This window comes from Colobus angolensis, unplaced genomic scaffold, assembly GCF_000951035.1.
Source record: "Colobus angolensis palliatus isolate OR3802 unplaced genomic scaffold, Cang.pa_1.0 Scaffold449, whole genome shotgun sequence".
Taxonomy (NCBI): domain Eukaryota; kingdom Metazoa; phylum Chordata; class Mammalia; order Primates; family Cercopithecidae; genus Colobus; species Colobus angolensis.
In genome coordinates, this window is record NW_012117921.1 from 1,083,217 (window position 1) to 1,105,239 (window position 22,023).

At 51.7% G+C, this 22,023-nt stretch overlaps 1 protein-coding gene across 1 annotated transcript in view; it reads right to left on the bottom strand.

Moving 5' to 3' along the window:
* Positions 1–22,023, bottom strand: part of NFASC (neurofascin) — a 199,198-nt gene that overhangs the window by 4,156 nt on the left and 173,019 nt on the right. The window contains exons 27-31 of the mRNA XM_011957760.1: positions 17,225–17,455; positions 13,344–13,460; positions 11,889–12,041; positions 4,909–5,040; positions 1,678–1,747 (exon numbers count right to left, since the gene is read on the bottom strand). Of these exons, the coding sequence (XP_011813150.1) occupies positions 1,678–1,747; positions 4,909–5,040; positions 11,889–12,041; positions 13,344–13,460; positions 17,225–17,455 (703 nt within the window). The remainder of the gene's footprint in view (positions 1–1,677; positions 1,748–4,908; positions 5,041–11,888; positions 12,042–13,343; positions 13,461–17,224; positions 17,456–22,023) is intronic.

Below are 22,023 nucleotides of genomic sequence, written 5' to 3' on the forward strand. Positions count from 1 at the left end.
TCTTCAAGGTCTAGGTGGATGGACATGGGGGAGAAAAACAAAGGGCGCCCCATGGGAAAGGTGGTCAGTCACTTAGCCACAGACTGGAGTGAGAGGAACAGTACTCCTCGCCCCCAGGCCTATCCCCCCTAGAAACTTAGTTCTTCCTCTGATGTATTAATTTCAGCCTTTTCCCAGGTTAGGGCTCTTAGACTCATCCAAGGGAGGACTCTAGGATGGATGCTGCAGACCTTCCAGAGCCAAAGCAGAGGGGTATGTGCATGTAGGGGGGGGTGCAGGCCTAGGCATGCTCCTGTGTGTGTAGACCCAGCCTCAGTGTCTGTGGGGAGGAGGCAGGGGTTTTTGCCCGACAGCTTTGGTGTCTGGGGCAGGAGAGGTGCACGAGGAAGCAGCTCCTCACCGTGCAGGCTGCTCAGCCCTGTATTGGAGGAGGTCCACGCTCCTCCTCTCTGGCTGCACCGAGAGTCTGGGGGAGGAGAAGCCCCGTGGTTTTGGAACAAAAAGCCAAGGAAGTCTCAGCCCACAGGGAAGCTGGGCCCTGCCAGGGAAGATGGGAAGGGGGCTCTTGTGACTGCCCTTTCAGGGGGCTTGTGGGGATGTTGGGACTAGATGGACAGTTATGGCCCATAAGCCTACAGACAGGCTCCTGTGTGGGCAGTGGCTTCACCACCCATTGATCTGATTATGCTTGCCAGGCTGATGGGCAGAGTGGCAGAGGCCCAGGACAGGAAAAGGAGACTGCAGCAGAGGACAAGGGCCTGGGCCCAGGCAGTAACTGGGTGGTGTGGGGAGGGAGGGCTCTGATCAGACATTCCCTCCACAGCACTTGGTCTGAGAATGACACTCCACAGCCCACTCTGCATCATCCCTCAGCTCAGAACACATTCGTGATCTCCATGGACAAATAACAACGTTGTTAAGCCCAGATACGAAGATGCATCCAGGTAGGACAGGAGCACGGGTAGAGAAGTATAGAATAGCAGCACCAGCAGCACCAGCCAGCCCCAGACTTTGCAGCTTTGCCACTAACTCACTGTGTGGGGAGCATGGAAGAGTTTTAGACAATATGCTTCCCGGTTTGGGCCTCAGTCCTCTCATCTAGGGCATAGGGCACTGGACCTAGATACCTTTCCAAGGCCCATTCCGGTCTAGGGCCCAAAGATATCACCACGTTCAAGGAGAAACGACCTGGAATCAGCCCACCTTCATTCCTTGAGGCTTTAAGACATCACAGCCTCCCAGGGTCATTATCTTCAGGGTTAGGAGTAGAGTGTGGGCAGAGAATCAGCCTGAGAGCTGAGCTCATCTCACAGCAAGAGGGTCCTGGGGCTCGTGTTCAGAGTGAAAAGGTGGAAAGATATAAATAGCAAGCTTGATACATTTGAGTTGTGCGGTTGAATGAATGAAATGCTGTTCATCAAACTAATGCACGCATGTGTCAGGCAGTGTCTCCTGGGGGAGCAGCCTCGTCTGGCACTCTTAGGATGAGAAGCCTCTGAGTAAACTCAGCAGCACGCACTCTCCACCACAGCGCCGCCAGAGAGGCAAGGTGACGGCCCAATGGGCAAGGACGGCTACTCATGCCCTTCAGCCAAGTGGAGCTGCTCTGAGGTGAGGGTGGTGCCTCAGGGACATGGAGGACAGCCTGCCTGAGAGAGGAGGAGGGAGATCACGTACCTATAGTCAAACGAGCCATCCTCTTCCTTGGGGTCTTCAGGGCCAAGGGGAACATCCTTCTTTTCTCGTACTTGGTCAACAAGAGAAGCAAAGACACAGACACGATGATTAAGTACATGCCCCTGCTCTCCAGGGCTCCACTGATTGCAGGGCCAGAAGGCACCACCCTGGGCTCACGGACACTCTTTTTTAAGAAAGCACCATCCACGCCTCCCTTGTTTTTGCTTCCTGTACTCAATCAGTTGCCAAGTTGACTCTGTCACCTCCTTCTCAGCCCCAGAGGTCTCTTTACATCTCCACTGACAACTGAAATCTCCTCCTACCAAGCTCCCCCAACCACGTCTCCATGAAGTCTCCCCAAAAGACCAAACAGATGTGATCCTTTCCTTTGCCAAAGGTAAACACTCCACTGTTTGCACCTTTCTTATTCTGCTCTGTGGTATAACTATTTGTGCACATTTCTCATGCCTATCACAGAAGGCCAGTTCTTTCCTCAAGGGTGGGGGTCTGTGTGCTTTTTCACAGTTCCTAACAGAGTGCCCTGAGCAGAGAAGACATGCCATACACACCTATGGGATGGAAAGTGTCTCTTCTCTGTGACCCCTTCTTGTTGGCATGCACCCTTTCCTCCACTTCCTCTGTGACATGTGAGCATTCAGCCGAGGCCCTGTCTTGTGCTGTGCTCATTCTTTCGGTGTCAGCTACGGTGCCCTTGAGGAGAGATCATTTTTCCTCCAGTATTGCTAGTGCACAGCACAGAGGTGGATGCACAGCAGGCACTTACATGAAAGCCTCTTTATGTATCTTTTTTTTTTTTGCAGTGGTGCTATCTTTGCTCACTGCAACCTCTGCCTCCCGGGTTCAAGCGATTCTCATGCCTCAGCCTCCCAAATAGCTGGGTTTACAGGCGCCTGGCACGCCCGGCTAATTTTTGTATTTTTAGTAGAAGCGGGGTTTCACCATGTTGGCCAGGCTGGTCTCGAACTCCTGACCTCAAGTGATCCACCCACCTCAGCCTCCCAAAGTGCTGGGATTACAGGCGTGAGCCACTGCTCCCGGCCTATGTGTCCTTTTTGAGATACAAGGCAGATAATCACCCTCATTTTAGATGAGGGAAACTGAACCCTTGAGAAGTGAAGAGCATATCACGTAACTAATTAGTGACTGAATGAAGACCGGAGGCAAGACTAGCACCCAGGCCTTGTGGCTCCTGGTTCACTCATCTTTTTAAGGGGCCAGGGGCATACCCTGTAGCTGGAGGGCAAGAGATTAGTTTCGAAGAACTGTTTGGAATGAGATACTTTCTGAAAGGGCAAAGGATGGCTCAGAGTTGATCTACTGGGTTCTTCCGGTATTCCACTTCCACCTGGAACGGGCGTGAACTCAGTCCACCCAAGTCTTACTGTCAGATGGAGGAGGCAGCCTTTTCCCTAACTGAGGCTTTCTCTCTTACAGAACCAGATAAGCCCAGCACAGCAGAAGAGAGTGAAAGGAAACATCGCTCACCAGTAAGGAATGATCATTTCCTGCCCTCCCTCACTTAAGGCACAGTTCTTCAGAGTCCTAGTCTGTGGGTACTTGGGCATGGGGAAGGAAAAAGAATCGAGTCTCCTCTCCCTTCTGTTTCCTTTGTGTTGAGTTTTAGGGAGTCCTAGGGGAGGACCTGTTCTAAGAGATGGGGAGAAGGAAGCATTTGGGGAGCTTCTAAGAGAAGTTCTTTGGGGAGTTCTAAGAGATGGGGAGAAGGAGCATGGGGTGTGTCTGGTGATGCGACTTTCTGGGGCAGGGAGAAATTTCATTCTGTAGTCCAGCCAGATTTTTGCTTTCAGGGCCATCCATTATCCTGTCTCCTGTCACCCTACCCACCCCATCACAGACAGATAGCTCTCTTGCTCCTGTGTAAAAAACAATCGATATTTCCAGAAACAAGAATGCCAGAGGTCCTCTTGTCCTTGACCTTGGTATGTCTGGGCTGCATGATCTTTTTTTCTTTTCCCCTTTTTTGAGACGGAGTCTCACTCCATCGCCTAGGCTGGAGTGCAGTGGCACGATTTCAGCTCACTGCAACCTCTGCCTCCCAGGTTCAAGCGATTTTCCTGCCTCAGCCTCCTGAGTAGCTGGGATTATAGGCCTGTGCCACCATACCCAGCTAATTTTTTGTATTTTTGGTAGAGACAGGGTTTCACCATGTTGGTCAGGCTGGTCTTGAACTCCTGACCTCAAGTGATCTGCCTGCCTTGGCCTCCCAAAGTGCTGGGATTACAGGTGTGAGCCACAGTGCCCAGCCTGGAGGATCTTTTAAAAAATTTATTGATTTGAGACAGGGTCTAACTCTGTTGCTCAGGCTGGAGTGCAGTGGCACGATCATGGCTCATGGCAGCCTTGACCTCCCCAGGCTCAGGTAATCCTCCCATCTCAGCCTCTTGAATAGCTGGGACCTCAGACACCTGCCACCATGCCCAGCTAATTTTTGTATATTTAGTAGAGACGCGGTTTCGTCATGTTGGTTGGGCTGGCCTCAAACTCCTGACCTTAAGTGACCTACTCGCTTTGGCCTCTCAAAGTGCTGGGATTACAGGTGTGAGTCACTGTGCCCAGCCAGGGGCTGAAGGATCTTGAGGTCTCCTTGGGACTTTAGGGAAGCCCAAAGTGCTTTAGGACCACGGGGGTCCCTACCAATGCCACCCGTCTTCAGCCTCTCCCTGCTCCTCGCGTCGGAGCTTCTGACCCTTGCTAGTGGTATTGGTGGTTACACCATCATCCTGCTGAGTGCCCACCTCTGGAACTCTCTCATGGGGGTGCTGCTTCTGCCCAGACCCCTCCTCTCCCCATTCTCTGGGACACGGTTAGGGAAAATGCCTCTCTTCCTTTCTCCTTCCCCGGGACCCAGGATCCTAATGAGATTCAGGCTAAAAAAAGAAGCCAATTTATAGAGCAAATGGGTGGTGAGTCAAGGGGAGGAAAGGTCATTCTCAACAGGAGCCAGGGTTCCTTCCATCCCCTCTCTGAGGCTGCCTGGACTGTGCCATCCGCCCAACTCAGGCGAACTTAATTAACTCAAGTGCTTGCTGGCAGCCCGAAGATGCACAGGCAAGAGGATTGTATTTCCAAGCTGGGCAAGGGCTGGCTTCACTGAGAGGACACAGTCCCCGGATCTGGCTGTAGACCTGGAGACTCACGGGAAAGCGGACGTGCCCCGCCCTGCAAGCCCACGCCTCTCGCACGTCTCACCTGGGTACTTGCCACCGCGACTCCTCTTGATGAAACAGACGATGAGCAGGATCAGCACCAGGAGGGCGATGGCGCACATAAGCCCAATGAACCAGCCCTGGGTGGCGATGTCCGCTTGGTTGTTGGTGTAAGCTGGCAGGGAGGGCCGGAAACAAACCCGTGAATGATTTCATGGGGGAGATGGTGAGGAGGGAGATGGAGGGAAGAACTTCAGCTATTTCACATGGATGTTTCTCCTGGAGCCTAACACTACCACCTAGCAGCCCCCCAGCCCAAACTACCCCGCTAAAGGACAAAAAGAAAATAATTAAAGAGCCAAGGTCAAAAGATCAGAAAAGAGGCAAAGGAAAGGGGTACAAGGAGCAAATAAGAAGCAGAAGGCTGAACAGGTTCTTTAGGAAGGGGAAAGTATCCTAGGAACGAAGCACGGCATTCTTGGAAACCAGAGGGCTGGTCACAGCCTAGTGGGGACTGAGGGATGGCCACGGATTGGCCACGGAAGTATGATTCCCCATGGATGAGTCCAGGGTGGAGAAATGGGAGCCGGCAAGCTACCCTCAGGGAGTGTAGGCCGTGGCCATGTTGCAAAAACCCGCTATGAGAACACCTTCGCAGGCCTGCGCAGGCGCACAGCGGCGTCCCTGCCCACCAGCATGGCTCCAAAGCCATCCAGCCTTCCTGAGGGTGGGGACTGGACCAAGTGGAGGCCCAGGAAGCCCTATCTTTTCACATCTCTCTAGTGGATCATATGCTTCCTGACAGCAAAGGCAATCCTGGTGTGGGTACCCCTAGCCAGGCCAGCAGCAACGTGGGGCTGGGGCTGTGCCTTCTGCTCACTCCATGACACTTCCAGACTACTCCACACAGGGTGACCCCCCGGTGGTCTGTGACAAGCCGATGTGCCCCCTCCAACCCCTGTGACAGTGAGTCCCTCTCTGTCCATGCCCAGCATATGTGGAGACCTGTTACAAAGTGGGCAGATCCCTTTGTGATTTGAAAGGCCTGCAGGAGGGCCTGAAGAACAGGAGCTCAGGAGTCATCTGAGCGTGTCCTTGATGGCCCAATGGCTGGGTTTGGGTTCAGGAGGTGGGTGTGGTCAGTACCAACTCGCCCTTCTCCTTTCTACTGGCTGGAGAACAAAAGCGACCCCTCCTGAAATGCAGCCTGTCACAGAACGTGAGACTCTGTGACAGAAGGGAAGGATCAAAGGAACTTAATACACTCAAAGTAACCCTGGAACCAGCCAGCCCAGAGACACCTGGGGAGAGGCACACAACAGCAGGAGCCCCAAGAACCATGGAGCTGGCACCAAGGCACTGAGCCTCTTTCTAGGAGCACAGGGAACAGCATGAGGGCCACGGCACGTGCGCCCCCGGGTCTTCAGCACATGCCATTTGTGGGGCAGTTATCTGGGTGCAAGCCCACCCTTTGCTCCTCTTGGGGGCAGAAACTATTTTTACAGGCTTCCCAGTGCCCAGGCAAGGGCATTGCACCAAGAAAGTTCTCAATACAGGGTGAAGACTGATGAACAAGTGTCCTCTGCACTCTGGTTGCCCAGGGCAGCCCCGGGCTGAAAAGCAGGAGAGGCCTGTGAGAATAAGGCTTGTGAGTACCATGATGTAGGTAGGCTGCAGAGAAAAGTCCCATCCCTGCTTCCACTCCTGCTCCCAGCAGGCCCCCCGCCACAGTGTCAGAGTGATCTTTCCAACCCCCAACGTAGGACTGAATCACTTTCTTGCTTTAACCCTCCAAAGCTTCTCATTGTTATTGAAGAAAACTCTTCCTTCCTTATCCTGACCTGTCAGACTCCATCAGAGCAGGCCCTGGCCATCTCTCTAGTCCTACCTCCCACCACCCTGTCCTCATGCTTATACTCCAGCCATGCTGGCTGCTCTCATTTCTAGTGCAGGGCCTTTGCATCTGCTGCTTTTTCTTCTAATGGCTGCCCTGGCAACTGGTACCTCCTCAGAGAGGTCTTCCTAAACCTTTCCAGTTTAAACAAAGTCCCTTTCCCCAACTCCCACCCAGCCACTATCTGTATTTCATAGCATTTATAACCATTTAATATATATAGCTCTATCTATCATTATCTAAACCTTTCCAGTTTAAACAAAGTCCCTTTCCCCAACTCCCACCCAGCCACTATCTCTATTTCATAGCATTTATAACCATTTAATATATATAGCTCTATCTATCATTATCTATTTAATCCTTCCTTCCTTCCTTCTTTCCCTCCCTCCCTCCTTTTCTTTTTTCTCTTCCCCCACAACCCTCTCCCCTTCTCCTCCCCTTCCTTACTCTCCCCTCCTTTTCCCTCCTCTTCTCTTTTTGAGACAGGGCCTCACTCTGTTGCCCCGGCTGGAGTGCAGTGGTGTTATCATAGCTCATTGCAACCTCAGTCTCCTGGGCTTAAGTGATCCTCCTATCTCAGCCTCCCAAGTAGCTGGTACTACAAGTGCCTGTCACCACGCTTAGCTCATTTTTTTTATTTTTAGTAAAGACAGGATCTTGCTATGTTGCATAGGCTGGTCTCAAAGTCCTAAGTGTCCTGTGTCTTAAAACAAAAACCCTTGAGGAACTTAACAGAATTTTCAGCTCCAGTCCACATGCTGCCCTCTTATTGGTACACTCTATACTCTTCCGCCCCCTCCAGTTCCCGCCAACTCCTCTGTATCCCCAGCAAGCTGACTTTAAGCCCCTCTGTTCTTAGTGTTTCAGCTGTTACCACTGAGTGGGCCTCTCCCAAGCTGACCTCCACCTCCTTGACTCTCATCATCACCAGTGATCCTTTATTCATCCCCATCATCCCTCCAGCCACCTCCACAACTGTAAGCCCAGAGCCTCCTTCTCCAGCTCTCCTTGGATGCGTGTGCTTAAATTTCAACCTGCGTCTTCCTGCCCCCTGCCTTGGTTCTCCCAGCTCTCCTGCTGCTGCCAGAGGCCTCACCACTGTGCCCATCTCTAAGAGCTGCTGCTTCTTCCAAAACGCCTCCCATATTCCCTTCACTGTTCCATTCTATTACAGGGGTCCCCTCATGTGTGCCTGTCAGTTCCTGTGGATACAATGAGACATCCTGTTACCACCTTTCTAGGAGGCTTCCAATGATGCCACCTTTCCTTACTCCCCACTGTGTGGGCTCAGCTTCTGAGCCTGGCCTTCCAGGAGCACCGGTCTCCTTTCCGTGCATCCTGCCCCTCCTGCCCAAGAAAGCCCAGGCTGTCGCCCTCCTAGCTCACTGCCACCTTTGCACACTCTACACCTCCTCCCTGAATCTCCCCTTGCTCCAACTCACACCATCTCCTAACTCCGATTTCACCTCCAGCTGCTCCATGCAGTGGAACATTTAATTGTTCTATTTCCTGGGTCCTGGTTCCAATTATACTATTAAAGTCTTGAGAATGGGGGATCTCTTTTAGCCTCGTAGTACTTGGCACAATGCTGGTCACATAACAAGTAGTCGGTGACTATTTATTGATTAATGGTTTTATGGTTTAATGGTTTTATTAATTGATTAATGATTAATTTAATCTTACTATCATACAGTTAACCTGGCATACCGATTTAGGCTTTTCCCCCGATATTAGCTAGGGGGTCATATGGATACCGGCTTGCCCATGTGCGGGACCTGGGCACTGGGATGAAGGAATTACTTCAACATGTGTTTGGATAGTTGTACCCACCTTTTGCAAGGAGGTTGGTTTGTGTGTCTGCAAAGACCTAGTCAACAGCCTAGTTGCACCACCATCTTCCTGGTGCTTGTTCTGATGCACCCTGACAGCTGTCTCCACAAGACTTCCTTCCTCTTGGGAAAGAAAGTCATCATTCCAGGAGAAAGGGGCCACATGAGCAATTAGGAAGCAAATATGGCTTTTCATTCCTGACGTACCAGGTGAAGTTCAAATGTTACCTTCCATCCTTACTGAAAAGGCCAAAGAATTTCCTGTGAAGTTTGGACACAGAAGGCTGTTCAAAATCAAGTGGGATCTGGGATAAGGTGGGCTTGACCACATCCCATCAAAGTGATTTAGTTTCTCAAGGACCAAAAGAAATTGAGGACATAATGATCACACTTATAATGGGACCCCATGACCTGGACTCTGAGAGGAAGGCATTTTAGCAAGTCCCCAGAGCAATTATATTTGACTGTCAACACCATACTCAATGGGTCTGTTAAACCTGTTTCCAGATTCCTAACGGATCCAGTAATATCAGTGTGCAAAGACCAGGGTGCGTTGACACTCGCCACTCTCAGCTGTAGCTGACCGGAGCCAGAAGAGCATCCTCTCATCCGGCCCACACACCCTTACACTGGACTAGAAGACATGTTTTGTGTGCCCTCCACACCTCCCACTGCAACACCCACTCAGAAACAGGCAATACACCTGCAAAGTAGACAGCTCTCATGACTCCTAATTCTAACTGAGAGGAATTGGGTTTGGCCAGGGAAGAAAGACCAGTCACTCAAAGTCTACAGAAGAATTATGTTCTAGAAATAGGGATAGATTAACAAATATAACGGGGGTAGATTTTCCCCAAATACAGTTTGGCTCGGCTGTTCTCACTTAAGCACCATTTGACACCTCTCCACACCTTGCCCCATCCTGGTTGACCGAAGAGATGCTTCTTCTAAACACAGCAGAAGCTGACCCCATTCAGGTCCCCTGAGGCCCTGCTCCCTGTTCTCCTGAGGTCCGAGGCAGGCTGCTATCTGACTGCTGGCCCACTCTCAGCATCCGCCATCCTCCTGCCTTACCCCATCCCGCACCCAGCACAGAAGGGCTGATGGGCCTCTTGGAGTCCAGGGTTATGTGTTTGTAGCCCCTCAGGTCTCTTTGGCTTCAGACACTTGAAGGAGGTGATTAACTTCCCATTGGGATTTTTTGGTGAGGGTCAGAGAGGCTGTCAGCCTTCCCAGTGGTTTCCTTCCGTTTCCTTCCGTTTCCTTCCTGAACTGCTATAGTGTGTTCAAGTCTGCCGACTAAAGTGACAGCCTGTGGTTGTCTAAATGACCAGTGGTCAGGGCCCAGAGATGCTCATGAGTTCTTGCTTTAATGAAACACAGGGATCTGTGGGTTGCATGGACTTGGCTCTGGAGTCCATCCACAGGAAAGAGAATGTGTATTTTTGAAGGATATGGACACACACTCACAGACTTCAGAAAGTGAAAATATTTCCTTTCCCTATGTGGTCTGCAGACAGTAATTTCCAGTCAGCCTGTGAGAGAAGTGGACAATATGTACTCAGAGCTGGGCTTATCAACCTGCCCACTCCAGCTCTCGCTGGGAGGAGTCTGGGAAGACTTGCCAGGGCTGATTGTTTCATCACTGGAAAGCAAGCTATCAAAATGAGCCTTTCCACCAAGCACAGGAAAAGAGAAACAAGTATTTAGGTTCAGAAGCATACCTGGTATCATTCAGTTTTCTATGGTGTGCTTAATACCCCAAATCAGATTAGGACATCCCTCAGGGCAGGGCCTGAACCCTCACCCACAGCCCTAGGGCTTAGCACCTGGAGAAGTCAAACTCTCAAAGCAGGCTGTCCTGGTTTTGGCAGTCTTCCCTAGGATGGAACCCTATTTTCAAATACCATCTTTGCTTTTTGCTGCTGTGCTGGACTCAAGTATGTAATGAAGCAAAACCAAATGCACATACCAGTGAGCAACAGCTTGGGACCTCATCTGAGCTAGACAGAGTCCAGCCACTTGCTCTGCTCAGTCCACTGTCCAGTTGCCTGGCCTGGCTCCCCTTGTTACAGGACAGGCTGGCCACTCGCTCAGACATCCTGCCTGAGTCGGCCTGGCTAGCCTCAATCAGGGAGCCCGACTCTCAGACCCTCTGAGCCTTGATGGCATGCAAATGTGCAGGACAGGCAGAGACACAAGGAAGAAGACAGGATGCCGGACCAGGAGGGACTAGGATAGAAGGGGTGGGGTAAGACGTTTACACAGATGGGCAGGGACTCCCGAGATGCAAGCTACCAGGATCAGCCTCGCCAGGCCAGGTGCAGGAGGAGTAATGAATATTTAAGTCAACATTCAGAAGTTCATATAAATCACTATGTTTTTTTCCCCTCCCCTATCCTGTGTATCTAATGACCCGCATCTGATTAGGATATCCCTTGGGGGCAAGGTACTGATCCTTTTCTCTCTTAATCTCTTTCCCCACCCTTACCCCCTGCTCGGCTGAGTTTAAAGCTACACACACACAGACCGGCGAGTGCCCTGTAAGAATCCGGACTGCCAGCTACCCCTACCAGCACAGAGATTGCTGAACCTTGTGCCCTTTGCTGAGCCCCAGTTGGCCCGTTCATTTGGCACGAGGAAGATGTTTCTTCATCCACAGCTGAAGCCACTATAGAGCCAGAACCATTCCAGTTCTGGAGAGCTGCTTCCTCTCTCCCTGCATGCCAAAAAGTCGCCGACTTTTAGGCCAAGACAAACTTGGGACAAAAACAAAGCCCCAAACAAGCTGTGTCACTCACTTTGAAATTTTTAACAATAGATGATGGTGGCAAGGGAGTAACAAATGCACTGATCTCCTGGAGCGACTTCTAGATCAAGGCCCTGTGATGGCCCTATCCCCTGATCCTGCATGGAGGGAGCCAGCCCCTGTGCACACAGGCCAGGTTGCACTACTCTCCTGCAGCCCGCAGACCCACGGACAGTGACCAAATGTGCACACACACCAGGCAGAGCAGGGGCCTTAGTGTTCCCTGTTGTCGTTAAACAACCCTTTGTTTCCTTCTGACCCCCACAGGGCCACAATCACTGTTTCCTGTCTACTACGCATGCACACGGGGCTCCTCTAGGCTTCCTGAGAGCCTTCAGCTGATGCATAATAAGAGCTGAGACACGCCATGCAAGGTGGGGAATGGGGTGGGGATGAGTCTTCTTTCCGAGGAGAGAGGCAAGCAGGAAGCTGAGGATGAGAATGAAATGCCCCATGCTCGCAGGGGATGGCCAGGCCAGGTCCCCTCTCACCTGTACTGGTCATAAAGGTGATGACGGTACTGCTGATGCCCTCGTTGTCCCGGGAATAAACCCGCAACGTGTATGTCATCCCGGGATAGAGGTCTGTCAGCTGTATAGGCTGAGCCTGGGCCTTAACTGGGACAGTTTTTTTCGTATGGTTGCCTGGGGAACAGAAACCTCAATCAGCCTAGAGCCAGGCACCAGGAGCTGGAGAGCCAGTGCTTAGGTCCTGGTCACCTGTCAAAGGTAGAAAGTGTGGGGGAAGGGACCAGAGAACTGCGGGTCCAGTCCATCGTACAGACCGGGAGGTTTCCAGGCAGCTTCCCCAGGCCTGTCCATGCAATACTAACTCTTTTAAACAGCCCTTCAGCTGGGGACACCGTTCCTTCTCCTGAAGTTCTCTTTCCTCACCAGTCTTCACACTAGACATATTATAACCTACTTCCTTACACTCTTAGCTTGTCAGCAGATGCTCTGTTGCCCTGGAAGCGATTGACTTTTCACATGGATCTGGCTGGTGAGGGCCAGAAAGCCAGTTAGCATCCCTCATGAAAACAAGATGAGCTGGGTCTCTGACTCTTGGCTCTCATTCCTAGCTTCACCTCTCATTTCTCACCATGTGGTGAATTCTCACATCAGGAAAAGCGTGTGCCTGTGCATGTATGCTGTAGGGTGAATAGGGGTGGTAGGAGGTTGAAAAAGTATGGACAAAAGTATGGACCACACTATGGAGTCCAGGTGCTGTGGATGTGAACTCCTCCAACCAGAGAGAACTAAGTCAGCTTTGCTCTCTCCTGAGAGGTCTTTGGGTAGGCTCTCCCAGGTGGATTTGCTGGCTGGGTTAGTTGGCTTAATTGTTTAGAGCACATACTAAAGAGGCCAGGATGGTGGGTTTGACCCACAGGGTCCTTCACTCAGGGGCCACACTCTGCAGTCCAACGAATCTGTACCCTTGGTCCCAAGCTCCAGTAAAGGGTGAGCAGCTCAGCTCAAGCCACCAGCTGGGACAAATGGCTCTGGTCTGTGGCTCTGACTAGGGGCCGCTGGCATTCCTCTTGGAGCAAAGCAGGGTTGTAGCCCAAGTCTGTGAACTGGCCCACCCAGTCTAGTGGAGCCTGAATTAAGGAGATCAATGCAGAGATTTGGCTCATTTGGGAGCTATTCAGAACCCTCATCCTGGGCAGGAAATGAATGAAGGACCCCTTTACACAGGTCCTCCACAGACATGCAACCCTAGACTTCCACTAATGGCTTGAGAAGCCCCCTTCCTTCTCCTTGAGACTGTTCCTCCCACCTCTCTGCTGCCTGAGTGCATATCGATTTCATTAAGCCATAATTAAGCCAGGCTAAAAGGCCTCTCTGAGCCTAGGGGAGTTCACAGGATCTCTTTAATGGCATCTACCGCTACCCGCCGCTGCTGCCGACGCCGCTGCCGCCACCACCACCCCGCACAGCAATGCTTACTGTCGATGTACTCAACCACAAAGTCAGTTCCGGGCCCGAAATTGTGCTTCCAGGTGATGTTGGCCCATTTACTGTTGGGGAGCACCGTGACGTTCCATATGGACTGCTCATCGGGGGCTGGTGGACGGGTTAGAAGAGGAGTTAGTGATGAGGAGGGAGTGGCACCAGAGACATGGAGACACACACATACACACAAGCGTGTGCATGCACGCACATGCCCACGCTCACGCACGCACACACGTACACACAGTCATCTAGGAAAGGGGAGAGTCAGAAATGGCTGTGCACAGGGCCTGACAGAGCTCCAAGCTGCAGCCTTGGTGGCCAGGCCAGAGGTCACTGTCCAGGGACAAGCAGGTGCAGTCGGGAGGACTTCTGAGGGAGAGCTGGAAACTGACTGTGTCCACATAGGTAGGGTTAGAAATGAAAGAGTGTTTTTTTTGTTTTTGTTTTTTGTTTTTTTGAGACGGAGTATTGTTCTGTTGCCCAAGCTGGAGTACAGTGGCGTGATTTCGACTCACTGCAACCTCCACCTCCCAGGTTCAAGCGATTCTCCTGCCTCAGCCTCCCAAGTAGCTGAGATTACAGGCGCCCGCCACCACGCCCGGCTAATTTTTGTAGAAAGAGTGGGTTTTGATCTGTGCCATTTGAGGCTCTAACCTGGACTTATTCCCTTTTCAGATCCCTTGTCATGTCAGTGTAAGGAAAGGGCCCAGGAAAAAGGCCGTGTGTCCAGGAGCAGGAGGCCACACAGAGGAGATGTGTGCCAGCCCCCTGCCCTTCAAGCATAGAAGTGCTGCAGGAAGGAGAGGGTTATCTTTAAGAGCCAAGAGTCTTGATGAAATTTACAGGAAGGATGTACTCTTGAAGCTGGAGGAGAATGGTGATCCAGACAGGTGAGGCTGGTCTATGGAGCCTCTTGGGTTGTTCTTGGTCAGAGAGAGCCTGACTGATGTGTCTAACAGCTTCAGATTGTCTAAAGCCTAGAATCTCAGGGGCCCGAGAAAGGCAGTGCGAACGCTTCCTCTCCCTCGCGTGAACTAGGTGGGACCAAGAGAAGATAACTCCTTGACAACCAGCCCTCAGTGGTCCAGATACCAGAAGAATCCTGTTCTGTTGGCTTCTCAGCACCACCAAGTTTTTGATGCCTGATCTCTATGCAACACAGAGGACATTAATTATCAAGTTCCTATGAGCTGGGAGCCACTTTATTAAAGCCGTGGTGCTGTCTGAAACCATAGCCTGTGTACAGGAGAAGGGCACTAATCTTCAAACGTAATCATTTTTCAAGAGTCCCAGCAGTCTGGTTACCCCATTTTCCAGCAAAGATTTAATAGTGGAGTACTCACATGAAGCCTTGTATTTCAAAGACTTTACAAGTGTGGCTCCTGTATATTTTATTAGCATGCAAGGGGGCACTGTCACTAACTCACTTGTCAAAAATAAATGAATAGAGTACATTGGTGATGCATTTATTCATTATCTATTTGACATGTGACTGAGCCTGCAGGGCTGGGGAAGTGATAAAAGATCTCCTGGTTTTCACTTCAAAGAGGTGCCTTCTGCACTACAACCTTATCAGGCGTTGGTTGCCCCAGGTGGATATGATTCATATTAAGTGAGGGGCCAAGAAAGTGATTCCATTGATGGCACCGTGGGGAGGGCAGAAGGTAGGCTTCCTTGCCTGTCTGCCAGATGCTTCAGTTGTACTGGCCGCTTGAAGCCATCCCAAATTCTAGCTCCTTAGAATTTCATGGCTCTTGCTGGTGAGAATGAATTGTGATTAGTCATGATCTGGGGACTTGAGTTTCCTTCTCCTCAGCTCTAAGCCCTGTAAATAGCTAGAGAATTTGTGTTTAAACAGTTTGGCCACCAGTATGAAATTGACTCAAATCTGGCTGTTTTAAAGGCAATGAAGATTGGGGTTCTTTTAGAAAAGGCTAGGCAATGGGAAGCTAAGATGATTTAGAAGTGGGAGCTGGAGGAAGGCATTGCCACAGAGAGATCAGGATCATGACCCGGAAGCACTAAAAAGTTCAAAGAGAAGGACCAAGCATGTGAGATATCAACACCTAGAAACACAAAAAGGGTCAGGGAGGGGAAGCATGGATTGTCTCACTGACTCCTGGAATGTAAGAATTAGGTAATCTCTCTTGAAATCTGAAAAAGACAGGCTAAGGACAAATAAAAAGGCCTATTTCACCCTGAGAGGAGTAAACTTATGAAACATGTTTTCCCAAGATGTAAGGCACGATAAAGGTGAACATTCATTTTTAAAGTCCTAGACAGCCATTCTGCTCCAGTAAGGAGGTGAGGATGGTTGAGGAGTGTTCGCAAGGTCTAGATAAGATCAAGGCCATGGCCAGGTCCTCTGCAGTGTCTCACAGAACTTGAGGAGTGCTATGGGGGCTGGTCCTAAGTGGCAACAAGGCCTATGTTTCAGAAGGCAAGTAACTCGTTGCTGGGGAGCAAGAGCCACTTCCTTTCTTCATTTTTGACTCATCTTTTCTCTGAACTCAAAGCACTTGAAGGACAAAGAGCCCCACTTCAATGAAAAAGATGCCTTGCCGTGGCCCCAAAGGACATCAGTCACCAACCCGCTGGTGGCAGCTTCTAATACCCCAGCAGGTTCCTCCTCAGCCAACTTTTTCCTGAAGTGCCTGTTAACTTCTAGATGGCACCTGTCAAGCAAACCAGCATTTTCAGGGTCTCAGGAGCTCACGGCAGCTGTGCCTCTCATCTGCCCTGACAGCTTGCTTAACTCCATGTCATTGAGCTAAAAACAAAATCCTCTCATGGCTATTAAGCCTCCATCCTCATTCAGGAGGCTGAGAAAAGTGGAGCAGGGTGGGAGAAAGGAGGCCTTGGAAGGTAAAGGGACTTGCCCAGGAGACAAAGGGGTGCCCACTGGGGCCTACAATTCTACAACTGCGGCAGAAGAGTTCTGGATGCTTCCTGCCAGCCCTGCTGGCTGCCTCACACTGATTTTATAGCTGGCCTGTGGGCTCAGGAAGCTACAGACCTTCCCCTTGTTGGTAATAAAAGACTGATGCTCAGTGCTTGGAAGCATCACTGAATTCCCCTGGGGTCTCCCCAAACTGGAAGAACAGAGCTTCCTGGCCTAGTTGTATGATACAGGAACAGTGCATTCTCCTGGCTCAGTATACCAGCCCTGGGATCGATTCTTACCAGGGGCCCTGAGAATGCCCGTAATTTTCCCTCCATGCCTGCATTTGAGGGCTTGGGGAACGTGAGTGGGCATTAAGGGACTCCTTGGCAATACAGTTTCCTGGAAGCTCTGACTTTGTAAAAGGAAAGTCTGTTAAGTGTTCCTTGTGGGAGGAGAGGCAAGGAAGGAGCAGAGGTTCTGGGAACAGAGCTGCCTGGCACAGCCACTCCCTGCTGCTCAGCCTCTAGGCCAGATGCAGACGTGGCCAGGGCAGGAAACTCCCTCAGGCCAGTTGTGCAGTGGCTGGTCCTTTTCTCCTCCTCACACAGTCTTCCTTCCGGAGTGCTCGGCCCTGAGCTGACTGACATGTAGCTAGAGGCAGTCCTGACATCTGGAACCTGGGGGCCCTGCCCAAGGAGCTTGGCCATCTGTTAAGGAACAGGGATCTGAGGCTAGAATGGGGGGTACTGAGTGGTGGAGGACCACCCAAGGAGTTTGTGTGTGTCAGGGCCAGGCTGGGGGAGATCGGGACCTCCAGGCTACCGGACTGAGCATCTAGTCACGGGTGAGTTTCCAAAGGAAACACAAAAGAAGGTGGTGGTAAACACCATCCCAGACTCCACCTCCTAGCTGGGGGAGCCTGTGGGTTCGTCTGGAGACCACTGGGGAGGCGGGCCAGGAGGGGATGGGGAGCATGGGCGATGCGCAGTACCGGATTCGTGTATCTTAGTCCCGGAGGTGGTGGTGGGAGGACTCTCCGTGGTGGTGGTGGCAGCAGTGGCTGTAGTAGTTGTGGCGACGGTGGTGGTGGCGATGGTGGTAGGTGCGACAGTTGGGATGATGGGGACTGTTGTGGCTTCGGTGGTGGCAGCAATGGCAGTAGCATCGGTACTGCTCACAGCGCCCGTCGCACCCACGGTAGTCGGGGGCAATGTGGGAGGAGCTGAGAGGGAAATGTAAAACAGCCGAGTCTGGTTGGTTTGGCTGTGCCCAGCCTGGACACACGGCCCCCGCGTGCAAGGCAGGCAGCCCAGTGAGGAGACGGGGCTTAGTCATCAGGAGCCTCCCCAGGCATAACGGGCTGGGTCAGACAGGTCGCAGCAACAGAAGACACAACCATGGGAGAGGAAGAGAATGAAGCCCTATGTGTGTTTCATTTTCTTCTCATGGTCTGCGTGGCTTGAAGCACCCAGCATGCACCCAGCCAAGGATGCACGAGGATGAGATGGGAAGGGGGCACGCGCTGAATCGCTCAGACCCCAGGGATGGCATGGAGCCCCAGGCCAAACACTGGCCAGATGCCACCCAGACACAGGCCCAAGCAGCACCAGTTGGATCCAGCCCTGGAGCCCCAGCCTAGAGGTGGGCAGGCGGCGGGGCCCTGTCCAGCAGAGGCTTAGGGCGGCCTGCCATTCCCAACCATTCACTCCAAAATCACCCTTTGTCATGCCTGCGTGAGCCCAAACAGCCACCCAAACCTGATGACAGAGAGGGAACAGTCTCCGCTCTGCGCGGGCAAGCCTCGCACGGTGTTCTGCCTGCCCTCGCCCTCCTTCAGTCTTGGCTCTCCTCAGTCATTCCTCCACCTCTCCTCCCTCTCTTTCCCTTCTCTGCTCAATGGTGGCCCTTCCTGCAACCACCCTAATCCAAAGTGACTTCTTACAACTGCCTTTCTCTCTAGGAAATTTGGGTGCAGGTACCCCAAGTGCTTTCTGTTCACACGAGAACATGGGAAGAGGGAGCTAATGGAATGACAGTATGACCCACACTCAGCAGCACCACCTTCCCGGCCCACAGAGGACAGAGGAGTCTCAGGCACATGCTGGACTTCTTTTCTGCATATATCTTCATGGGGCACAGAATCATTCAAATCTGGGCTAACCCTCTCACGACACCCATCTCCCACCCAAAGTGATCCTTGGATGTTGGTCAGCTTGGGAGGGCTAAGCTTATGTATGTGACAACTTTTTCACAGGTCTTCTTTCCTGATACAGAAGGTCATGGAAAGGGCTGCCTTATCCTTCCCTGCAGATCTAATTTTTGCTAAAGCTGAGAGTATGAGAATAATGAGGCCAAGCAGAGAGAGACAGAGCCACCTCTCCTCCTTGCACTCGATCTCCTGTGATCTGACCGCAGTCCACTTTCTAGTGTTGATGCTAATGTGGCAGTAGGCAGGGACTTTAAAACAAAGGCAGCTAACTCTCACTCCCAAGGAATCCCACCCAGCCTCAGATCTCTCAGGAAAATAATATCCCCAAGAAAGGGGCTAGGGCAGGGAGGGATGCCAGAGAAAGAATTGTCAGAGGGCTTTTTAAAGGGAGAGTGAAGTGATCCTAAGCCTTCCCAGCCAGAGCCTGCCCAACAAAAGCCAGTTCATTCCCTTGGGTCTCCAACATTACAAGTCCTTCTTTGGAGAAGGAGGCAATGCTACTGCTTCCCTCCTAATAAGATCAGAGGTACTACTGTGCCCCAAGGGTGCTGGCCACCAAAGTCACACTGGGCAGCTGACTATGCCCCATATGTTCCAGAGGTTCCTGGGCAAGTTCAAAGCTCACAATGCTATATTCCCCAAACCCTGGTCAACCCACAGACATCAGGGCGGTGTGGGGAGGGGTGAGCGGTGGGGCAACTCTCCCTCTCAGATTCTTTATTCAGGGCCGTGCTCAGTCCAGGATGGCCTCAGGCCTGGAATACAAGCTTAGCACTATAAACACTAAACATGAGGAAATTCACTTATCCCCACCCACCGACACACACACACACAGTGCACACATACATGGGAAAGCCTGAGAGACCCATGTGGCAAAGGTCAGTTCTCTCCCAGGTCTGCTCCCTGCAGCTCTCATGGCCATGGACACACATGGGCTCTTTCTGCTGCTCTGTGCTGCTGGGATGGACCTGGAGAAATTATTTTGTCTACTTGGGCAGGACTGCTCTGATTTTTTTTTTTTTTAATTGAGACAGGATCTTGCTCTGTTACCCAGGCTGGAGTGTAATGGTGTGATCATGGCTCATTGTAGCCTCGACCTCCCAGGCTCAAGCCATCCTCCCACCTCAGCCTCCCGAGCAGCTGGGACTATAGGTCCAGCTACAGGTCCACCATGCCTGGCTAATTTGTGTATTTTTTGTAGAGATGAAGTTTTGTCATGGAATCCAGGCTGGTCTTGAACTCCCAGGCTCAAGCAATTCTCTGGCCTCAGCCTCCCAAAGTGCTGCACCTGCCAGAGTTCTTTATCAATAGTATATTTTCTAATAATTTCTGACAAATCAAATGCTCACAAGGTAGCCCTTCTCATGACTATCTAAAAGGTATCATTGGAAAACACTCCCTTCAGGGAAGGTTGCAGTGAGCCAAGATCACACCACTGCACTCTAGCCTGGGCAACAAAGCAAGACTCCGCCTCAAAAAAACAAAACAAAAAGCAAACACTCCCTTTTAACCTGAATCATCACACTGCGTAGTGCAGGGGCCTGGGCTCCCTTCCTACAGGTGCAGTGGCTGCTACATTCTCCAGGCCCCAGAAATACACTCTCTCATGTGGCCCCATGGCCCTCAGACACACAGAGATACACACACACTCATACCCCAACAGGGCCATAGCTGGGGGCGCACACTTCCCCTAGGATGTTCCAGTGAGTAGCTGGAGGACAGAGATGTCAAGAGAGCCCAGGTGACAGCATTTTTCTCACCGGCCCTGCTGGGCCGAGGCAAGGATGAGAGATGGCTCTGAAGATGTTTCTACACTGCATTGTCCCCTCCCCTGATGGCCACTTTGCCAAGTGTGGCAGAAAGGAAGCATTTCTCTCTGATTATAGCTACCTAGCTGCTTCCTCTCTGGCTCAGGCTTAGTAAGAGGGAGCAAGAGATGTCACAGAGAAAAGGGGTCACTTTCTGGCAGCCTCCCCAGGGCTCCCACCATCGAAGTTACCATAAAGGATACAACCTCAGCAGGCTGAGGTCACTGCTGGCACATCTCCGACCCACTCACTAGCTATGTCTATTGTCCCAAGGCAGGACAGGGCCCCCAGAGAGCTAGGGAGGGTGGAGGAAAGAAGAAAAGCCTCCAAGGGAAGGTGCAGAAGAGTCAGGCAGTGAGTTATCAGGGGGCTAGTACAGGTGGAACGAAGGGGCAAGTGTTTCATGGGGAAAACCTTCTACTGCTCAGGTCCAAGGAGATTCAGATTATTTCATCCCCTGGGGCTGAGGTTGAGGAGAGAATAGAAGAGCAATGTTTTCAAAAAAAACTAAGAAGTAGGGCTTACCAACAGAGTGGCACCAGGCTGGGAAGACATATGACTGGGCTAGGATGTCATTTCCTGCCACAATAGGAGCTACAGATTTGGAAGCAATCCTGGCCAGTGCTCATTGGAGACCATCAGCCTGGCGACCGAGAAGAAGGGGCAGCAGAGACCCTCTGTTAGCTAAGGGGGGATCCTGAGTGGGTTAGAGCTGGAAGCACAAGGCCCCTCCTAGACAGCAGCATCAACCTCACAGGTTTGTGACCTAATGCACACTGGAAGGCACCCTGGCCACGGCCAAGGGTTTTCCAGGAGGGTTTCAGGGAGCACCATGCATGAGATGGAGAACACTGAGGAGAGATGACATGTGTCATTCATCTTTCTGTCCCAGAACCTGCCACGGAACAGGGCACCTATCAAGAGCCCACCGAACATGTGCAGACCTAAGCTGGGTCAAAGAAGAGGACAGCACTTCCTACACATTCCAAGGTGGAAGGTTTAGTCCAAAAATGTCCACATGGCATGTTGATTACCCCGGCCAAATCGCAGATTGTCAGACAGATGGGCAGCAATCCTAAGAGACTGCAGATACAGGTGGGTGAGAGGGATTATCTTCACTGGGTGAGAGATGAACAGAGCAGTTTGGGGAAACAGTGCCCAGGTTTGGAGAGGACGAGAGGGAAGACAGCAGTGGGCCGGACGCCAGGTCCACGTCAAACACATGGAACCCGAGTTTTGTTGCTTGGCACCTGCTCATTGTGCAGAAGGTTCTTATGCATTTAAAGCTGAGAACAGCTGATGTTATCAGCACATCTCATTTCCCAAAAAGTGCAATCTGCCTCCACTGCCATGTCACGTGGAAGCCGGAGCCCAGGAAGCATTTGATTGAGACCGTGAGCTCATGCTGCCTGAGTGTAGATCTTCTCTAAGTGGGAAGTAGGAAGCAGGGTGATTGCAAAGATACCTCTCACCCACTCAGTAGAGGGGCAGCACAGGCCAGCACAGATGCCCACTGAACAAGACAGACTGCCTGCCACCAGGCCCACCTGCCTTGAGTCCTAGGGTGCCAGAACAGGGGAGGTGGACGGGGAGCTGCTTCCCCAGTGAGCTTGCACCTGATTCGCATGATGCCCTCCCTGCGTTTCCTCTTCGTCATGGGAGAGACTTATGTAAACTTCAAGCAGGAAGTCAGGGAGGCCCCAGTGTGGCAAGGATGGCTCTCACCCTGGTCCCCAGGCTTGGGATCACCTCTCTGCCTCACATCTTCACAGG